Source organism: Apiospora phragmitis (assembly GCF_038363925.1).
Source record: "Apiospora phragmitis strain CBS 135458 chromosome Unknown utg000010l:1.0-9815664.0:1.0-9183399.0, whole genome shotgun sequence".
Taxonomy (NCBI): Eukaryota; Fungi; Ascomycota; class Sordariomycetes; order Amphisphaeriales; family Apiosporaceae; genus Apiospora; species Apiospora phragmitis.
This window is the reverse complement of record NW_027117409.1, coordinates 3,865,709-3,882,887: the sequence shown is the minus strand read 5'-3', so window position 1 is coordinate 3,882,887 and position 17,179 is coordinate 3,865,709. Positions and strand designations below refer to the sequence as shown.

Here is a 17,179-nt window from a genome sequence, read left to right as displayed (position 1 = left end):
ATGTGGTCAAAATTCATTTCACACTTTTCCCACGATGGTTGGGTTTTGAGTTTGTCAGGAACTAAGTATTTGTTCAGGTTAATTGTATTTTTTTTTTTTTTTTTACAAAGCTCGCCAAGGTTCGTCCAGGGAAGCACTGAATAAATCAGCCCTCATTATTGACAAAGGGAAGCTTTAACATAGCCCGTAATCCCATCACCGGTACTCCAAACCTTTCCCAAGCGCGGGAATGGGCTTAAGAAATTCATACCGCTCCTCTGACCGAGACAGGACTTCCGTCTGATGGTGCCTTCCATTCCTCGTTCATGAAGCTCCTTTCCCAGGGCGCGATGGCAAATCTCTCTATATCGATAGTAGCTGACATCGCCGAGTTCCTGCGCGTAGTGGATGCCGCTCCTGTCGGGGTGGTGGGCATGGGCGTCTCCATCGAGATCTCGTCGCGCCGGTGGATTACCAAGCTCTTAATCCCGGAGAACCTGTTCGAGGAGCGATTGGCTGTTGCCCCGGACCGCCGGTTGGGGCCCGGCCCTTATGAGAAACATTGCCTGATGAGCCCCCGAGGACCCTCTTAAAGAGTGGCCGCAGCGTCGCAATGGAGGATGCCGCGAGACCCATGGCGAGCTCCGTGGTGCTCCAAGTGGTGAAATCGACAAAGACGTACAGAAAGTCGCTGTCATGGGTGAGTTGCCAAACAAAGGGGATGCGGACAATGGTCGCCGCCGATGCGCTATAATCGGGAGGGAAGCGGTTATCAGATGCCTCGATGAGGAGAGAGCGGGCATTGGATTTGGTGGACTTACATGATGCCAAGCGCGAGGATGCCAGCGACGGAGGCCTTGGTCCGTCTGTTCAGTTCTAGGTTCCATACCAGAGCGATGGGAAGCAACCCCAATATCCAATCGGCCAAGCAGTTGACAGCGGCAGCGGCGTAAGTTGACCCCGTGATGATATCCTCGTTCAGGCACTGGCCTCCATTTGGGTCACCCAATCGTTCCCAAAAATGTTGCACCGGGAAACACTGAAAGGCCGCCAGGAAGGCGTATACCGTGTTCCAGACAACGACCACAGCTAGAGTGGCATAGGTGACAGATTTATGCCAAGGCTTGGAGCAAATGCGTAAGAGCAGAACGGCAACTGTAATCTTGACGAGGATGGATGTTACGACGTAGATCCATTCGCCGAGCCAACGCATCTGTTCTATATAGTCAGTTCGGAGGTCCCCCACGCGCAGATGGATGGATGTATAGGATGCACCTTCAAAGCATGTGGCAACCACTCGGCCGGGACATCTAAAATATGCCTGCCGGCGCCATATTGTATAGCCATGAGGACGCAGGCACCGTAGACTCCGAAGATAATCTGGATTTGGTCAGCTTGTCATCGTCAAGGCGAAGATCTTGTGCAAGTTGGCGGCCGCACCATGGTAATGACTGCCAGATAATCCTCCCAAGAGAATACCTTCAACATGAATAGGCGGACATAGCAGCGAAGAGCCACGGTGACGGTGGCGATGGCCAGACCGAATATGGTGGAGGCATACAATTCAGGGCTTCGATCTTCGGACGCCATGATGGCTTCGAGTTGCTAGCGTGTAAGTGATGTTGAGCTTCGAGGGGCCATGGAACGGGCACGAGGGAAAAACCCTTTCCCTTTCTACTTCGACGTGAGGCAATGTGCCCCAAGGCCAGGGTGTTGAAGAGGCAGGCAAAGTCGAGTCACATAAGGTCCACAGGGCTCCAGCACGGCAAGGCGAGGAGGATATGACGGGAAGATGCGTTTGTAATATACACCCCTACCAGGGTAGGTGCTGTAGGTAGCCCACCAAGACAACCAAAGAAAAGGGGGGAAGAGCATCATCTGGGGTAAATCAGGTCCATCCGGCACCACTATCCAAGCCCTGTCATGTAAGTGGCTTATCAAGCGCATGTGGTGGGATGAGAAAGAGGTCGGGAGTAAATAACACGGCTTCGTTAGCTTCGGTTCTTCCTCCCAACAGGCTTCAATATCTTGGAGCGACCACGCCACGGCCATGCCTTTCCTGGACGGAGTTAGCCAATTGGCGTCGACGCATGAGCTCTAGCAGAGACGGCCCTGGCCCAATGCAGGTTGACAGGAGTGCCAACCACAGCAATATGGCTCAATAAGCAGATGGAGGAGCCCAGAGCATCACGAAGCCAGAGGAAAGCAGCGAGCTGCAAACCTACACGGCTGGGTAGCAGGGATGCAGACAGTGCAGAGCGGAGTGGCATCCGCAGGAGAAATACGATCGCATATCCACGTATGGTTGCAAAGCTATGAGTGGTTGACAGGAGTATCACATGTGGTCGGCTCCCTATCCAGCTATCTCTGGGACCGCCGCAGGGCAGGGGTAGAGGAAACATACTAATAGGCCGTTGGAGAGAATGTCGCGAAGGAAGCGAGCCCAGGTCTCTTCAAGGCTGTCAATAGCCTAAGAATATGTAGATGGAGTCGAGATCTAAGTACATGTATGTCGGGCCTGGCTTGGCGGGGTTCGGTGGCTTTCTTTTAGTTGCTAAGCTTTGGGTGGGCTCGCCGCCTCCCCTGCCCCTGCCTGTCACTTGTGGCTGTCACCTGTGCCTGAGCTTGCTTCTGTTCCTGCATGTGGCATCGAATTCCGACCTGCTCCTCCTATTCCTGGCATCGAAATCCGATCTTGCATACCCAATAACCTTACATACTTCAAGTTCTTTTGCTTATTGGCCTCGCCAGTTTCTCACCCAGTCTGCCCTTCTAGTGCATCAAGGCTGCTGACTGGCTGCCAAGGAACATCTCTGGTATTGATGATATGCCGCATGGATACGGAAGCTCCGCCCATGCTGACCTACATATCATGCCAGATAAATCGCAATGGGTTTTCTAGAGATAAGCCATCCCCCCTGCGGGAAAGCCGGATCGTTTCGACATGTCTGGTGGGTCATGCCATGCCCAGCCAGATGGCGACTATAGTGTGGCTACCATGCGTATGCTGTATACTGCCTGCTGACTCGTACAGTGTAGCTTGAGTCTCGAACCGCCATTCTCGCGCACCTCAAGACTTCGTTAAGACTTCAACAACGCCATTGTTTCCCCCTAACGAATCATGTCTCGCGTAATTAACATCAGGCTCAGTTACGGGTGGCGAATACTTCTCGACCGAGAATCATGGAACATCCTCAAGAATCTTCCAATTTTCGCCCGTCAGGGTAGGACAGATCGAAAGCTGGGACATGGTCAGACTGGGCAGATCCTCAACGATTTATGTGGCAAAAATATAATAGGATCGACGATCTCACCTCCAGGTATCAAGGCGGCTGCCAACATGACCTGTGTAATTGCCATCAGGTCATCCGGCGCCGACTCTTCGGCATGGCTCTCCCAGAACTCGACGACTGCATCGGCATTGGCTACCACATCTGCATCGTTGCTATAGCATTTGATACCCAGGCAGGCACCCAGCTCGCGGAAAGCCAGTCGCCTACCGGCGCTTTTGTGCAGTGAAGAACATGGCCCATTTTGCTCAACGAAGATCTCCCGAGCGATACTGGACCCATGCGTGCCCAGTTCCCGCAGCAGCTCATCGCCCTGCCTGCTGTGGAACTGAGCTGACCAGAGACTCATGCCCAAGTCCAACATGTCAGTCGATGACTGGAGAGGACGGGACCGCGTCATCATATGCAGGTATTGTTCTTTCTCCGCAAGGAGCGGTTGGTCGTCTCCCTGTCCGAACCAATGGGCCACGCTGTCCAAACGCTCGAAGACCACGTACCCCATTACATCGTCCAGATGGCCTTTGGAGCGGGAAAGGGGACGGCTCATATCGGTAGAGACCTTCCAGACCATAGACGGCTCTTCAACGCCATTATTTTTTACAATGAAGCACGGGTGTATAGCCTGTGCCAGCCGGATGGCTAGATCGTTATACCGAACTTCTTTCGATGCTACTGCCAGGCAGTTCAGGGCGAACATCCAGAGGGTTAAGTAGTGGTGGTATTGCCCGTCTCCGTCGGGCCCGCCCTCGTCGACTTTGCCGATACGAAGACCTCCTTTCAGGGGTTCCGTGTCCGACGCGCCCGACAGCCTCGAGGATCCATCCCGCGTCCTGCCTAACGTATCGTGGACGGTTTGTACCAGTCGCTTAGCCGCTTCCAGATACCGTTCCTCGCCTGTCGCGTATCGCAGGGTCACGAAGTTGACGACCCCGAACGCGTCCGTCCACAAGTATCGACCACGGTGGCCCGAGTTGCCGGGCAGAGGTGGGACACGCCAGTTCGCAGTGTCCTCGAAGCTACCATAGACCTTCTTCATGGCCGCCTTGAAGCGTTGCAGCCGTGCAGCTTGGGACGCCATGGTTTCTTAACAAGCTTGCACCTTCTCCAGCTGGGTTGGACAGTTCAGGATGTGACTGGATAAATATCTCCTTCACCTTTATTCTTGGTGTAAGCAATGACTGGTAAGCTGTTGGAGTATCTTGTCCAAGCGGACGGGGCACGCAACTTACAACTCCAACCATGCGACACCATTCGACATGGTGACATCAGCAGGGTTATAAGAAACTTCATGATACGCGAATCACGAGTACTCCAGTGATCCCCTTAAATATTGCACTATGTCACTCAAGCAAGGGGTTTTCAGCATAACCGCTATTGCTGTGACGTACGCCACCGAACACCCTCCCAAACCCCATGTCAGACAAGTATTGCACCAGCTGTATAAGGTGGCTGCATACCTCGCATTGTTCAAAGTAAATTACACTATATACACACCAGATCGTTTTAATTTTTCGAGTGACACTTGGCCATTTTTAGGGTTCAGCATCCGCCATGTCCTGCTTATACCGTTCGATACACCTCGCCTTGCTCTCCTGGAAGTCGACGTGGGGCTTTGGGTAGCCCAGCTTCTCGAACTCTTCTTTGCTCAACCGATGGTAGGGGTCAAACACGGCCTTTCCCTTGACGCCCCGAAGCTCGGGCACGTAGCGGCGGATGTAGTCCCCCTGGGGGTCGCACTTCTCGGCCTGGACGACGGGGTTGAAGACGGTGTAGCTGGGCTCCCACCCCTGCGTGTTGTTACAGAGGTCCCAGTCGACGAGGTGCTCGGCAAAGTACCGCTCCCCCCGGCGGTAGTCGAGCAGCAGGTTCGTGCGCAAGTAGCTGGCCGTGTTCATGCGCAGCCGGTTGTGCATGTAGGCTTCGGTGTTGAGCTGCCGCATGCCCGCGTCCACGAACGGCACGCCCGTCTGGCCCTCGCACCACTTCCGCCACCCCTCCTCGTCGTCATCCCACTCGATGAAGTCGTACTTCAGGTTCTGCGGCAGGTTCAGGCTGTTGTGCGGCGTCACTGTCATCATGTGCCGGTAGAACTCGCGGAAGACGAGCTCGCGCACCCACGCCGCGAGCCCCGCGTCGCATCCGGCCTGCGAGAAGTCGGCGCTGCCGCCGTTCATCTTCTTCTGGCCGGCGCTCAAAACTTCCCGCACGGAGACCATGCCCGACGAGAAGTATGCCGACAGCCGGCTGGAGTTGTCGGCCGCAGGGGTCGAGCGATTGGTCGCGTAGGTGCTGATCTTATCGCCGAAGAACTCCTCTAGGCGCTTGATGCCTGCCGCGTGGCCGGCGGGCCACAGCTCCTTCAGGATGCGGTCACGCTCCTTGTCGGACGCGAAGTGTCTGGACTCGGGTGCCTCGGGCAGCGACTGGCCAAAGAAATCCTTGAACTTGGATGACTTGACCGACTTGTCGTTCGCCTGAGGCGGGGGCAGCGTATCGATGAGCGAAGGGTCGCCTGCGACCTCGGCAAGCCAGGCTTTGTGGTAAGGGGTGAAGACTTTCATCGGACCTCCGGCGCCCGTCTTCAGCGTCCGCGGCAGGATCACCGTCTGGTCGTGGTGTAGCACGAATTGCACATCCACGCCCTCCTTTGCCTCCTCCCCCAGCCTGTCAAACAGGTCGAGGTCCCGCCGCAGCTCGTCCACTTCGAGCTCTATGTTGGCATAGAGGTGTGAGACGTCATACTTTTTGAGAGTCTCCAAGATCGTGGGTCCCTTTTCCTTCCGCTCCTCGGCCACCAGCGGGATAAACGGGATGTTCAGCCCCTCGAGCTGCGCCTGCAGGACGCGCAGGCCCTCGAGCATGAAATTGGTCCGGGCCGTGCTGGTCCCATGCCACTCGAGGTCCTGGGGCGAGAACAGGAAACAGCTCAGCAGTGTGCCGCTGCCTTCCTTCGCCTTCAGCGAGGCCGCGTGCAGGGCCCGGTTGTCTTCGGCGCGGAGGTCCTTGCTCCGGAACCAGTGCAGGACGTTGCGCGGCTTGGTGGCTGACTCGTCCACCTTCTTCTCGATGCGCTCCAACAACTCGTCCCACGGGTTATCCGGTCCATCAATCTCCTTGGCCCGCTTGGTCGAAGGGTGCTTGAGCACATTGTCTTGAGAGAGCGACCGCTCGTGTTTGGCCATCCTGTACTGCTGTTTTATGTAGGTAGTAGTATAGGCAGTCCTCGGCAACCTGCGGAAGATAAACAACATACAAAATTTTTTGGGGAGTTCAGTTTTTACTTTCCAGGCGTACACAATCTGTAATCATTCCTTTTCGACTTTCGTCAGAGGTTATAAAAATAAAAACTACATATCTTATATTAAGCGCGTTCATCTAGCGGAGCATGAGCCATCTACGTCATGGATATTTCGTCAGAGAGAAACGAATAAGGACTGATGAGATAGTGCCGGTCATTGTAGGTGGTGCCTTTTAGTTGGAAATTGGAAATCAAGCTTACTCGGGATCGCACCAATTGTCTAACATGATTCTCTCGGCTATCTCAGATCCATCCCCAGCCACCTGGAACGGGTCCTGCTGATCACATCAGCCCCCTATACATACATACACATGTACCCGAGGGCATACTAGCATGAAAAGGAAGAGGAAAACATCAAGGTCACTGGAGCATGCCAACACCCATTGTTGAATATATCTAAGTTCAATTAACACACTTGATTTTTCAATAACTATTTATGCCTATTGTCAACTAACTTTCCAAAGGCCATCAAGAACGCCTGTGGTTTTGCATGCTAAACCCAAACCCACCAACGCCGGTTGTCTCAAATCCTCTCTCGTAAGTCGTAAAGCCGCATCACTGTAAATCAACCCATATCTCCCTTAGTCGTAGATATCTTCGTCCATGTCCTCCGGTGCGACATCCTCGATCACATCATCGTCATCAATAAGCATATCGTCCTCATCACTCAGCTCGCTGTCTGTGTGGTTGGCCAGGACTTGCAGCTTGTTGCCAACCAAGACAACTCTCGCCGACTCGCCGTCTCTGATACCGCCACGCAGGATGAGCACCGCCATGCGGTTGAGAACTTCCTTCTCAATCAGTCTGGCGAGTGGCCTAGCACCGTAGGCTGGTGAATAGCCCGCGTTACCAAGGTAATCCTTCGCTTCATCCGTAATTTCGATGAATACGTTCCTGTTGTTGTCCGCCAACCGTTTCTGGATCTCACTAATGCGAAGGTCGACAATCTTGCGGATCTCCTTGCGCGTAAGACGGTTGAAAATCACGACTGAGCTAATACGGTTGAGGAACTCAGGCAAGAAGTAGCCCTGCAGGGCGTTCATCACCAGTTGCCGTGTCGTTCCATCAATCCGTCCGTCCTTGCCAGTGGGACGGGCCAGATACTCGGCGCCCAGGTTGGATGTCATCACCACAATGCAGTTCTTGGCATCAACCACACGGCCCTGTCCGTCTGTGATGCGGCCGTCGTCCATCAGTTGTAGGAGAACCGTGAGGACCTCTTTCGCTGCCTTCTCCACCTCGTCAAAGAGCAGAATAGAGAAGGGCTTGCGGCGCAGAGCCTCCGTAAGTTGACCGCCAGAGTCATGGCCGACATAGCCAGGGGGGGCACCGATCATCCTACTGAGCGCGTGCCGCTCCTGGTATTCGGACATGTCGAATCGAATCATGGCCTTCGCATCATCGAACAGAAACTCGGCAAGTGCCTTCGTCAGAAGCGTCTTACCCGTACCCGAGGGACCACAGAACAAGAAGCTGGGGGGTTGGTTGGGATTGCTGAGGCCGGACCGTTGCAGTCGGATTGCGTTCGAGACAGCAGTGACTGCTTCCTTCTGACCGACCACAATATTGCCAAGATTCTTCTCCATCTTGATGAGCTTCTCCTTCTCCGATGTCTTGAGTCGAGTAACAGGGATACCCGACCATCGCGCGACAATCTCGTTGATCTGATCCGGGCCAACAACATCAGTGATCATGGAACTACCGGGTTCAGCCTCGGTGTTGAGGGCAGCATCAGCGGCTGCTTTCTCCTTCTCCAGTCTCTTGATAACAGACTCTTGTTCAGGAATGGCGTAGTACTGAAGGTCGGCAGCTCGAGCATGGTCTCCCATTCTCGCAGCATCTTCCGCTTTGACCTTGAGCTGGTCCAACTTGACTTTGGCTTCCTGAATGTCCTTGCCTCGTCGTCTTTCACTTTCGTACTTCTCCCTGAGAGGTCGAAGCTCCTCTTCGACATTCTCAGCATCCTGCTTGGCCTGAGCCAGTCGTGCCTTCGATGCCTCATCCTTTTCTCGGCCCAAGGCGTGGATTTCGATCTTCAGCTGGCGTAATTTACGCTCTAACGAGTCGATGACTTCAGGCTGAGATTCGCGCGCAACTCTGACGGCGGCAGCAGCTTCATCCACCAAGTCGACAGCTGAGTCGGGAAGGCGGCGAGATGTGAGATAGCGCGCCGCCAGGTTTGCCGAAGCCACAATGGCACTATCGGCAATGGTAACACCATGGTGGACTTCGTACTTCTCCTTCAAACCTCGAAGAATGGAGATGGTCTCGGGAATAGAGGGTTCCTTGACGATAACTTGTTGGAATCGTCGCTCGAAAGCAGCGTCCTTCTCGATGTATTTCCGGTACTCTGCAAGGGTGGTGGCACCGATACAGTGCAGTTGACCACGAGCCAACATGGGTTTCAGCAAGTTTGCTGCATCCATGCCGCCCTCGCCCGAAGAGCCAGCACCCATGAGCAGATGGATCTCGTCGACAAAGAGGACAATCATCTCCTTGGACTCCGAAATCTCCTTCAGGACGCCCTTCATTCTCTCCTCAAACTCTCCCCTGTACTTGCTGCCCGCAACAAGAGCGCCAACATCGAGCGATAAGAGCTTACAAGCGGCAAGGTTATCGGGCACATCGGCATTGACTATTCGCTGGGCCAGGCCCTCCACGACAGTAGTCTTACCAACACCAGGTTCTCCGATCAGGACCGGGTTGTTCTTGGTTCGTCTGGACAAGATCCGAACAACACGTCGGATCTCTTCTTCTCGACCGATGACTGGGTCGATTTTGCCCTCCCTTGCCATGGCAGTCATGTCGATGGTGAACTTGGCAAGGTTCTCGTTCTCTTCTTCGGTATCAGCGGTCTTCGAGTCCACCCGCTTCGTGCCTCGTATTTGCTGAATCGCATCCTGGATCAACTTGGGCTTTGGTACGCTCGACTCCTTCAGAGCGGCCGATATTGAGGAGTCCTCCGACAAAGCACTGATTAAGTGGTCGACTGCGACATAGGTGTCTTTCTGTGTCTTTTGTAGGTCTTGGGCTTTGCGCAGGACGCTGTGGAAAGTAGGTGCCATCGAGACATTCTCCGGCGGAGGGTCTTGGCTGGGCAGACGAACCAGCATCTTCTTCAAGGCTCGGTCGAACGCCTGAGGGTCGCCATGAGCTCTCTCGATGACTTGTCGGAATAGGCTGTTGTTTTGGCCGGGTGCCGGGTTCTGCTGGTCTTTGGACAGATCCGGCGGAGGGTCCAGTAGCGAGACTGCGAGATGGACTGGGAGCAGCTGAGAGTGAGCATACTGCTCAGCCAGTGACATAGCATCCTCCAGGGCCTTCTTGCCCCGGTCCGTAAATTCCATACGGGACGTCATGACTGGGTGCGTGTGTGGTTGTGTGACAAGTGTATATTTGGGCGAGAAGTGGAATCGGGTATAATCCGTATAGTGTGTGGGATGTAGTAGGCTTCCTTTTTTGCGTTTGCAGATTTGGGTTACTTCAATACCACTTTCTTTATTGCAAATATAGGTTATTATTGCTTTTCAAGTCGTTGTCTGGTCAATGTATGTTGGAATGCGGAAGGAGGAATGTAGCAAACAGACGATTTGGCCATAGATTTATTCACCTTCAGCAGTGGAGCTTGGAAGCGAGCAGAGAAGGAGGGAACTCCATGCGGCCAGGCCTGATTCCAAGGTTTGTGACGATTCTAGTAGCTGGTGGTCTGACTGAGAGCCTGCTTGCCGCTTCCTGGAGTTGGGCGATGATTCCCGCTATTACTGGTCGTTACGATGATGCAACCTCTTTTCTGGGCTGTTCTAGCACCTGCAAGCTCACTCTAGAAGCTACGGGAATAGTTGGCACGCATTGGCGGGGGCTGCAACCCAACATACCAAGCCAACTCGAAACCCAGCCCAACCGCGCATGGCCCCAGGGCATCTCCATATGTACATACAAGCTGCTCACCTCTCAGCCTCAATCAGGTATTACACCACATTGATTGCTTGGAATCTTCAGGCGCAACGTCGCACTGGTCCCAGCCTCATCTCCTGTCTGCATCTTCCCCCTCAGTGTCGGTACTCTATCTTGTGACGCAATGGTTGTATTCCGCAGCTGTCAATCAAGCTTGGGGTGTGGTGGGGTTCCATGTATGCCCATGTGTGTCCGGCCGGTCGGAAGATCGCTGAACCATATTTGCTTTGCTTAGATAACGATAAGAGATCGATTGCTTGTCTGTCCCTCGCTCAATTCATGCACGTGATCAGAAACTTTTCCCTAGCTTCGTGTTGCAACCCGAACGCCCGTGTGCACAGAGAGAGAGAGCGAGAGAGCTCCGACGGTGGTTTTTGAGCGTTAGACGACGACGACGAATCCACGACAAAGCTTGGCACCACCACCACGTCAAGTCCAGCAGCCATGAATCTCAGTCCGCTGCGGTCGATAACGGAGCAGCTCAGCCGGCTGTCGGTCAGCATTTCCCGGGCGGCCAGCGCTCGGCCAGCGTCCACGTCGACGGTAAGGGCGCCGGCGGCGACGAAAAAGCAGAAGGTGGTCCCGGAAAAAAAGCTGAAGGAGGTGATCCCGACCAAGTTCGAGCCGGGCCATGGCGAGAAGATCTGGATCTTCACCAATTTCATTAGTGGATTGACCGTCTACTCCCATAATCCAGTGCTCAAGGTACGATTGATAATCGACGAACGCTGATCGATAATGAGACTGCGCCATCGTTCTGTGGGCAGCGAAATGCAATAGCCGAGTATAGTAGCTAATTCGGGTTCCCAATTCGTTACAGCCCAACCGAGCGTTACGGCAAATTCCCTTCAATGGCAAGAAGCTCAAGCCCTCCAAAATTCGGAAGGACTACTGGAGGCCCATGGCCATGATCCAGTTCACCGAGGGGCAGGGCCACGTCGGACGCAGCGTCTACCACATCATGCGCGAGCTCCGGATGCGGCACGACCTGGGCTGGGACGACAGCATGATCCAAGACAAGGAGAGCGGCCGGACGCTGACCCGCCACGAGCGCGGCCAGAAGCTCAACGGCATGCAGAAGCCGAACGCCATTGCCGACATCGCGGCCGTTCTGGGCGGGCTGGGCAAGGGCAACAAGATGTGGCAGCTGGCCGCGGAAGGGGTCGAGACCGACGCGGAGGCGTCTAGGACGGACGAGAAGACCGGAGTGGTGGCAAGCCTGCTCAAGACGCAGGTCTGGTGGATGGATCCATTGGACAAGAACTACGCGGAGTCATGGAGCCCGAACGTGTCTCACTACGCCTTCAATGAGGCTTCTTTGCAGCCTGTCGAATCTCTGAGCGAGAAGGATGTGGCCAGCCAGGAGGCGCAGATTGTCCCGGAAGATCGTGCACCGGTTGTTGTTGTTTAAGAAGCTAGCAAGACTTGATATGTTGCGCGGCAGGTGTAAAATAAGAAGAAACACATCAATCATTCTTCGCATATAGAGCGAAGAATATCTCATCCCACGTCCTTGCTAATAAGAACTACCAAGAGGCTCTGTACTTATAATGTACATACAGATTTGTACCATACGCCGCTTGATGCATATAAGGGAAAAGGAACTATCATTCCCGCCAGAACCATCTTAAAATTTCATCGCAAATTGCTTCAGGTATTCGTAGTGAGGAATGTTCTCGTTCACACTCTCCCTGATAATCTTCATTCCCTCCTCACCATACTTCTCGCGCCATTCGTCATTTTCTGACTCCTCCGTGACAGTTTTCTGCGAGAAAATATAATTAGTAAAGCTGATGCCACCGCGACTGACTGGTCCTGGATGAGGGAGGTGAGGAAATGCTTACATGGGCTTTTGTTCGTGGGGCCAGGGAGGTGCTGTGGATCGCGTCGTTATGGAATCCGAACCACTTCTCGAAGGCGTCCTTGACGTGCTGCTGGTGCTCCGGGTTGTCCCAAACGAGCATGTCGGGGCTGTAGTCGATGCCGGTCTCCTTGCAGAAAGCCTCGACGACCTCATAGGGGTGGTCAAGCAGGTCGTCGGCGTCGAGCATGGTGATCTTGACGCCGCTGTCCTTGTGCCCGTTGGCACCATTGGTGGTGCCGTTCGTGCCGTTGGTCTCGTTCTCCTGGCCGGCCAGTTGGGGGCCGACGATGCCTTGTGATCGCAGGTAGTCGAACAGCTTTACCAGCTCGACGTAGCCGGCCTCGCTGGGCAGGAAGTTCTTGAAGCCGGTGGCCTCATCCAGAGGCGGGATTGTACAGCGGTAGTAAGACGGGATACCACGTCTGGGGTGGCGGATCAAGAACGTCCAGTGGTACTGCTTCAGGATCTCCAGGGGTATCACCGAAGGGTTCTCCGGCTCTGAATGTCCATTGGTGGTAACACCATTGCTGTGGCCATCGCCATTTGTGGCAGCGCCGTTGGTCTTGCCGTGAGAAGCAATTGAAGGGGCAATGCCGGCTTGGCCTCCGTTAGGCGGCATCAGATAGTAGGCCATGTCTTTGATGAAGACACGCTTGCCCTGTTGGAACAGATGAGTAAGGCCATCCGCACAGCTACGTAAAAGTGCAAATAGCTTCGGGGTTGCATGAGGGCAAACCATGCCATATATGGGAAACCATCAAGGCTGCGTGATGTTGCTGGGATGAAGTGGGTAACAGTGACAATATTCACCCAGCGTAGTCTTGTAGGTACTGAATCATGACTCTTATATGTGTTTTGGCTTGTCCAATCGCCGCCATAAGGTTGGCTGGCTTTCATATATCGACCATGTCATGCAGAGTACGCTGAGAGAGAGGGTCTCGGTGTATGGTGGTAGACCAAAATTCCTTGGGGAAGAGTCGAGATCGCACTTGCAATCAGGAGAAGGAGTATTGCAGATAGATGCAAGAAATCACCATCCCCGGCCTTAGGTGGGAGAAGGGGATGGGAGGCGTGAAATAAGGGAGTGGCGAACCTCGCTGCCGTCCCGTTCAAGTCGGTTCAGAACACCCTGGTATGTGGTTTTGGCGAAGCCGCTGGCCTCTCTGGCCGCTTCGTCTTTGTCGTATCTCTCACCCAACCGCTCCGGGCCATAGTAGAAGCTGTCACCAAACGGCTCGTGGGCACACACAAGGCTGTCCCTCCGCGTCATAAAGACCTTTTCACAACAATATAATCAGCTTGGCCCGTGGCAACAGGCACGGTATAGGAGGAATACATACCCGCTCAAAGGCCGTAGAGCACGCACGTGGGTGCGTTAGCACGAAGATGGGCTTGTTAGTAGACATGTTGATGGCAGTCTGATGGGCTTAGTTGATTTGAAGTGTATGACGGTAAGTAAGTAGTAAAGGAGTGGAAGGTTAGATGTATTCTTGTCCAGGTCCAGGAGGATGGGAAAGCAGTTTTATTTATGGGATTCAGCCGTCCAGGATGCTGTTGCTGTCTAGACAAGTTTGACCCGATGTCTCTCGTCAAACCTAAGCGAGTGCCCCAAACGTAACAAGAATACATGTAAGTACGGAGTAGTCCTTCCCAATATGAAAAGCCGCATAGACATGTAGAATGTAGAGAAGGGGCGAGATCCCCCTACCCAGGTTGTACCTACTAGCTGTCAGATTCTGCTTGTTGTTCATGTTTGAAGAGTCTTCCGTCCATGTACCTAACTTAGTCCGCTTACAGGGATGGGCGTAGAGTAGGAATAATAGGGAAGTGCAGTACTCCGTATCTCGACCCATATCTCCCCCGCCCGGTCTAATAGCCACTCCAAGTAGTCAACCTTCCCGGGCCACTTTTGCGCCCAATTGTACTTCGTTACAATGCGGATAGCAAATGATTCCACGTCATGAATACGTGTTGGAGGGTGTGTGAGAGCAGATTGGATAGAAATATAGTCAGGGATAGTGAGGAGAGAGCTTGCCGGAATACCGCGAAGATACTGGACTTGGCGCGGCGTTTTGGGGGGGGGGGCGTCCCCCCAAAACTTGTGTTGCTCGAAGTTGTTATCTTATTGGTATATACTGCGGGACATTGAGGGGGGAAGGTACAAGATGGATGCTGAGGAAGGACCACAGTGGCTTATGTGAAACGAAAACTTAATGCTTGTTTAATCATGGCTCTGCTATTTGTTGCTCAGTGCTCACCCAGCTCAACTAGCTCATATAGTTGGACATTGGAAGTATCATGATGCGATTTGGGGGTACTGCATTGCTAGAGATGTACAAACTCGATACATCCTACTTGCAAGTACACCTGAGCCTGAATGGGCAGTCCAAGACCCCCCCCCCCCGGCTCCGTTTGGATCAGATCTGGAAATATCGATGCGACGCCGCTTTGAGGTTGAAGAGCTTCTAGAGGTTCTATTCGCTGGTGCAACCACAGTATTTGAAGAACGAGTATTCGTGACCCCACGTAAAGAGCTTCTACAGCTTCTATTGGCTGCCGCGGTCCAATTGAATGACATCACTGGCAAACACGACCGTCTTCCGACAAGATTGCCAGCTTATGTAGGTAGGTATCATCTCATCACAACACAGCACAGCATGGACTCAACTGTTCATGATCCCACCAGTCCCATGTGAATGAATGAACGAGCTACAGAAATAGCAACACCGACATCCGCCCGGCATGTGTGAGTGAGGCGACTGGGGCAAAATCTCATCCGACATTGAATATTTTTTTCGGTTGGTCCTCTGGGCCTTGAAACTTGAATCGTATGTCAGCCCGCTCGCCCGCTACCGGGACCCCATAAGTACAAGGTCTTGGGTCGCACCTAAATATATCGCTCAACGCGGGCAGACTTTTGCGCTTGAAAGTTGACGCAAGGTTGTGCTCCGACCTTGGTCTGCAGTATGGTACCAATGTACCAATGTACCAACTCCTCAAGAAGTAGAGCAATGTAGTCTTGCTTGCGTAATAAATATTGCTGGCTTACGTCCCGGCGGTTGCTAGTAAGTCCAGTTGTCCAAATTCAAGAAGTAGATACCAAAGCATACGTTCTGCATCAGATTAAGCATTGATTGATCGGGCTATGTAATCCAGGTAACACTCACCTCGATTACGTTGATAGGATTGCCAAGTCCAACCGCTGTGGGGCCGGTGTTGTCAACGGGAAGAAAAGCATGTGCATGAACATGTCTTACAGAAACAGCAATCTGGATAGGGATCAAACCTCTGGGCTGGATTCCGGGGAAGAGCAGCCGAAGCCCTAGGTGAATAGGTGCACGGGAGCAACCCGAGTATACCATGTCTATTGTAGCTTATTAGATGGAGCGAAGCAGAAGTGCCGGTATTGATAGGCGAGACTGAAGAAAGACGTGCAAAATAGCCCCGATCACGCCATCTGGTAGTCGAGCCGTCCCCAACTCCATATGTTCAGCCCGACCTTGAAGCCCTTGCGGACCGGCAAGCCGGCGTGCCAAGTCTCCTTCCATCCCCTCCCCCGTCCCATCGGGACGGAAGTTCTCCCAGAACACGGCATTGCCCGGCGCCGGCTTGAAGACCAGACCCATCTCTTGCTCCTCCTCCCCTTCCTCCTCTTGCGCTTTGGCCTTCTCCCCTTGCTGCCCGGACCTACTACTCAATGCGCACTCTACCCAGCGGTACCACTCCTGCTTGACCCCGCGCCGCCGGAGATAAGGGAACTCGGTGCCGCCGCCCTCGAGATCCTGCGCGGCGTCGACCCACACCATGAAGGAGCTCACACGGCCCCAGCCCAGCGCGGCGCCGGAGCCCCAGTCGAAGTGATGGGCGTAGTGCTGGGTAGGTCCGTAGCGCTGCGTGCGCAGACGCTCCAGCCAGAGGTCGTCGCGCCAGCCCTGGAACGCGAGGGCCCGGCGCTCGATGCAGCGGACCGTGTCGGCATCAGCGCCGCTGCTGCGAGGCAGGAGGGCTACCTCCGAGTCGCGGATGGTGGCATTCCGGTGGGTCTCCGCCCCATTGTTGGTGACGGTTGAGGGCTCGAAGAGCGGGCCGCTATACGTGGGGGTTAATGTCAGTACGATATGTGCATACTCAATGGTGTTTGGGATCAGGTTGGTTAGGGTTTTTTCAGAGGGCCAGCCCGGAGTTGGGTCGATTGAGGAAACTGGTTTCTAAATGAGTGCAGAGGCATGAATGTCCAATCTCAAAACGCAGTATGGTCAATACCGGGCAACGGGCCGGGATGCGTTCATTCTATGGATCAAAATCGGGGCTACGCTGGTGCTGGAGTAAGTAACGTTTGGAGAAAAGCAAGCGTACCTGATGTCCAGGAGTAGTTCCTGCTCCGCCGCAGACAGGAAGTTCTCAATATAGATTACCAAAGGGGCTTTCGATATGATATGTATCGAGTAAGAGTGTGGTGCGCAATCAGGCACGCCGTCATTGGGCGCGTCCAAGGCCAGAAGGGATTCATTAATCGCAGGGCGGGGCGAATACGCATGTGGCCGGGGCCCGCTGGCGGAGAAGTATTCCAGTAGCGGGTCGTAAAAGAAAAGTAGTAGCGCGACGCCGGCTATGACATAGGAAAGCATTGTGAAATCAACGCAGATGCTTCACAGTCTGGCACACAGGAGCCACGCGAAGCCATCAGACCCTTTTGATAATACCAATTGTTGCTGCCTTGGAAGGATCACTTCAGCCATGGGAGTTAGTGCATAGCGCTAGAACCCAATGCAGAAGCAGACACGCAAGTAAAAT

General features: G+C 53.8%; 7 protein-coding genes across 7 annotated transcripts; 1 reads left to right on the top strand and 6 right to left on the bottom strand.

The window, feature by feature from the left end:
- Positions 1-450: 450 nt before the first annotated feature.
- PG994_010969 (uncharacterized protein) lies at positions 451-1,569 on the bottom strand (the record flags this gene model as incomplete). The annotated part of the gene is made up of 4 exons (XM_066862378.1): positions 451-727; positions 801-1,192; positions 1,255-1,359; positions 1,420-1,569. The coding sequence occupies 4 exons, from the start codon at positions 1,567-1,569 to the stop codon at positions 451-453; spliced, it is 924 nt and encodes a 307-aa protein (XP_066711488.1).
- Positions 1,570-3,173: 1,604 nt separating this feature from the next.
- On the bottom strand, positions 3,174-4,347 carry PG994_010968 (uncharacterized protein; the record flags this gene model as incomplete). Its single annotated transcript, XM_066862377.1, has 2 exons — positions 3,174-3,220; positions 3,294-4,347. The coding sequence occupies 2 exons, from the start codon at positions 4,345-4,347 to the stop codon at positions 3,174-3,176; spliced, it is 1,101 nt and encodes a 366-aa protein (XP_066711487.1).
- Positions 4,348-4,801: 454 nt separating this feature from the next.
- Positions 4,802-6,451, bottom strand: PG994_010967 (uncharacterized protein; the record flags this gene model as incomplete). The annotated part of the gene is made up of 1 exon (XM_066862376.1): positions 4,802-6,451. The coding sequence occupies one exon, from the start codon at positions 6,449-6,451 to the stop codon at positions 4,802-4,804; it is 1,650 nt and encodes a 549-aa protein (XP_066711486.1).
- A 697-nt stretch (positions 6,452-7,148) lies between these two features.
- On the bottom strand, positions 7,149-9,926 carry PG994_010966 (uncharacterized protein; the record flags this gene model as incomplete). Its single annotated transcript, XM_066862375.1, has 1 exon — positions 7,149-9,926. The coding sequence occupies one exon, from the start codon at positions 9,924-9,926 to the stop codon at positions 7,149-7,151; it is 2,778 nt and encodes a 925-aa protein (XP_066711485.1).
- A 1,039-nt stretch (positions 9,927-10,965) lies between these two features.
- PG994_010965 (mitochondrial 54S ribosomal protein mL67) lies at positions 10,966-11,932 on the top strand (the record flags this gene model as incomplete). The annotated part of the gene is made up of 2 exons (XM_066862374.1): positions 10,966-11,226; positions 11,342-11,932. The coding sequence occupies 2 exons, from the start codon at positions 10,966-10,968 to the stop codon at positions 11,930-11,932; spliced, it is 852 nt and encodes a 283-aa protein (XP_066711484.1).
- Positions 11,933-12,148: 216 nt separating this feature from the next.
- Positions 12,149-13,791, bottom strand: PG994_010964 (uncharacterized protein; the record flags this gene model as incomplete). The annotated part of the gene is made up of 4 exons (XM_066862373.1): positions 12,149-12,286; positions 12,366-13,043; positions 13,479-13,661; positions 13,726-13,791. 4 exons carry the CDS (start codon positions 13,789-13,791, stop codon positions 12,149-12,151), a joined length of 1,065 nt encoding a protein of 354 aa, XP_066711483.1.
- Positions 13,792-15,762: 1,971 nt separating this feature from the next.
- Positions 15,763-17,013, bottom strand: PG994_010963 (uncharacterized protein; the record flags this gene model as incomplete). Its single annotated transcript, XM_066862372.1, has 2 exons — positions 15,763-16,474; positions 16,742-17,013. 2 exons carry the CDS (start codon positions 17,011-17,013, stop codon positions 15,763-15,765), a joined length of 984 nt encoding a protein of 327 aa, XP_066711482.1.
- Positions 17,014-17,179: the final 166 nt, after the last annotated feature.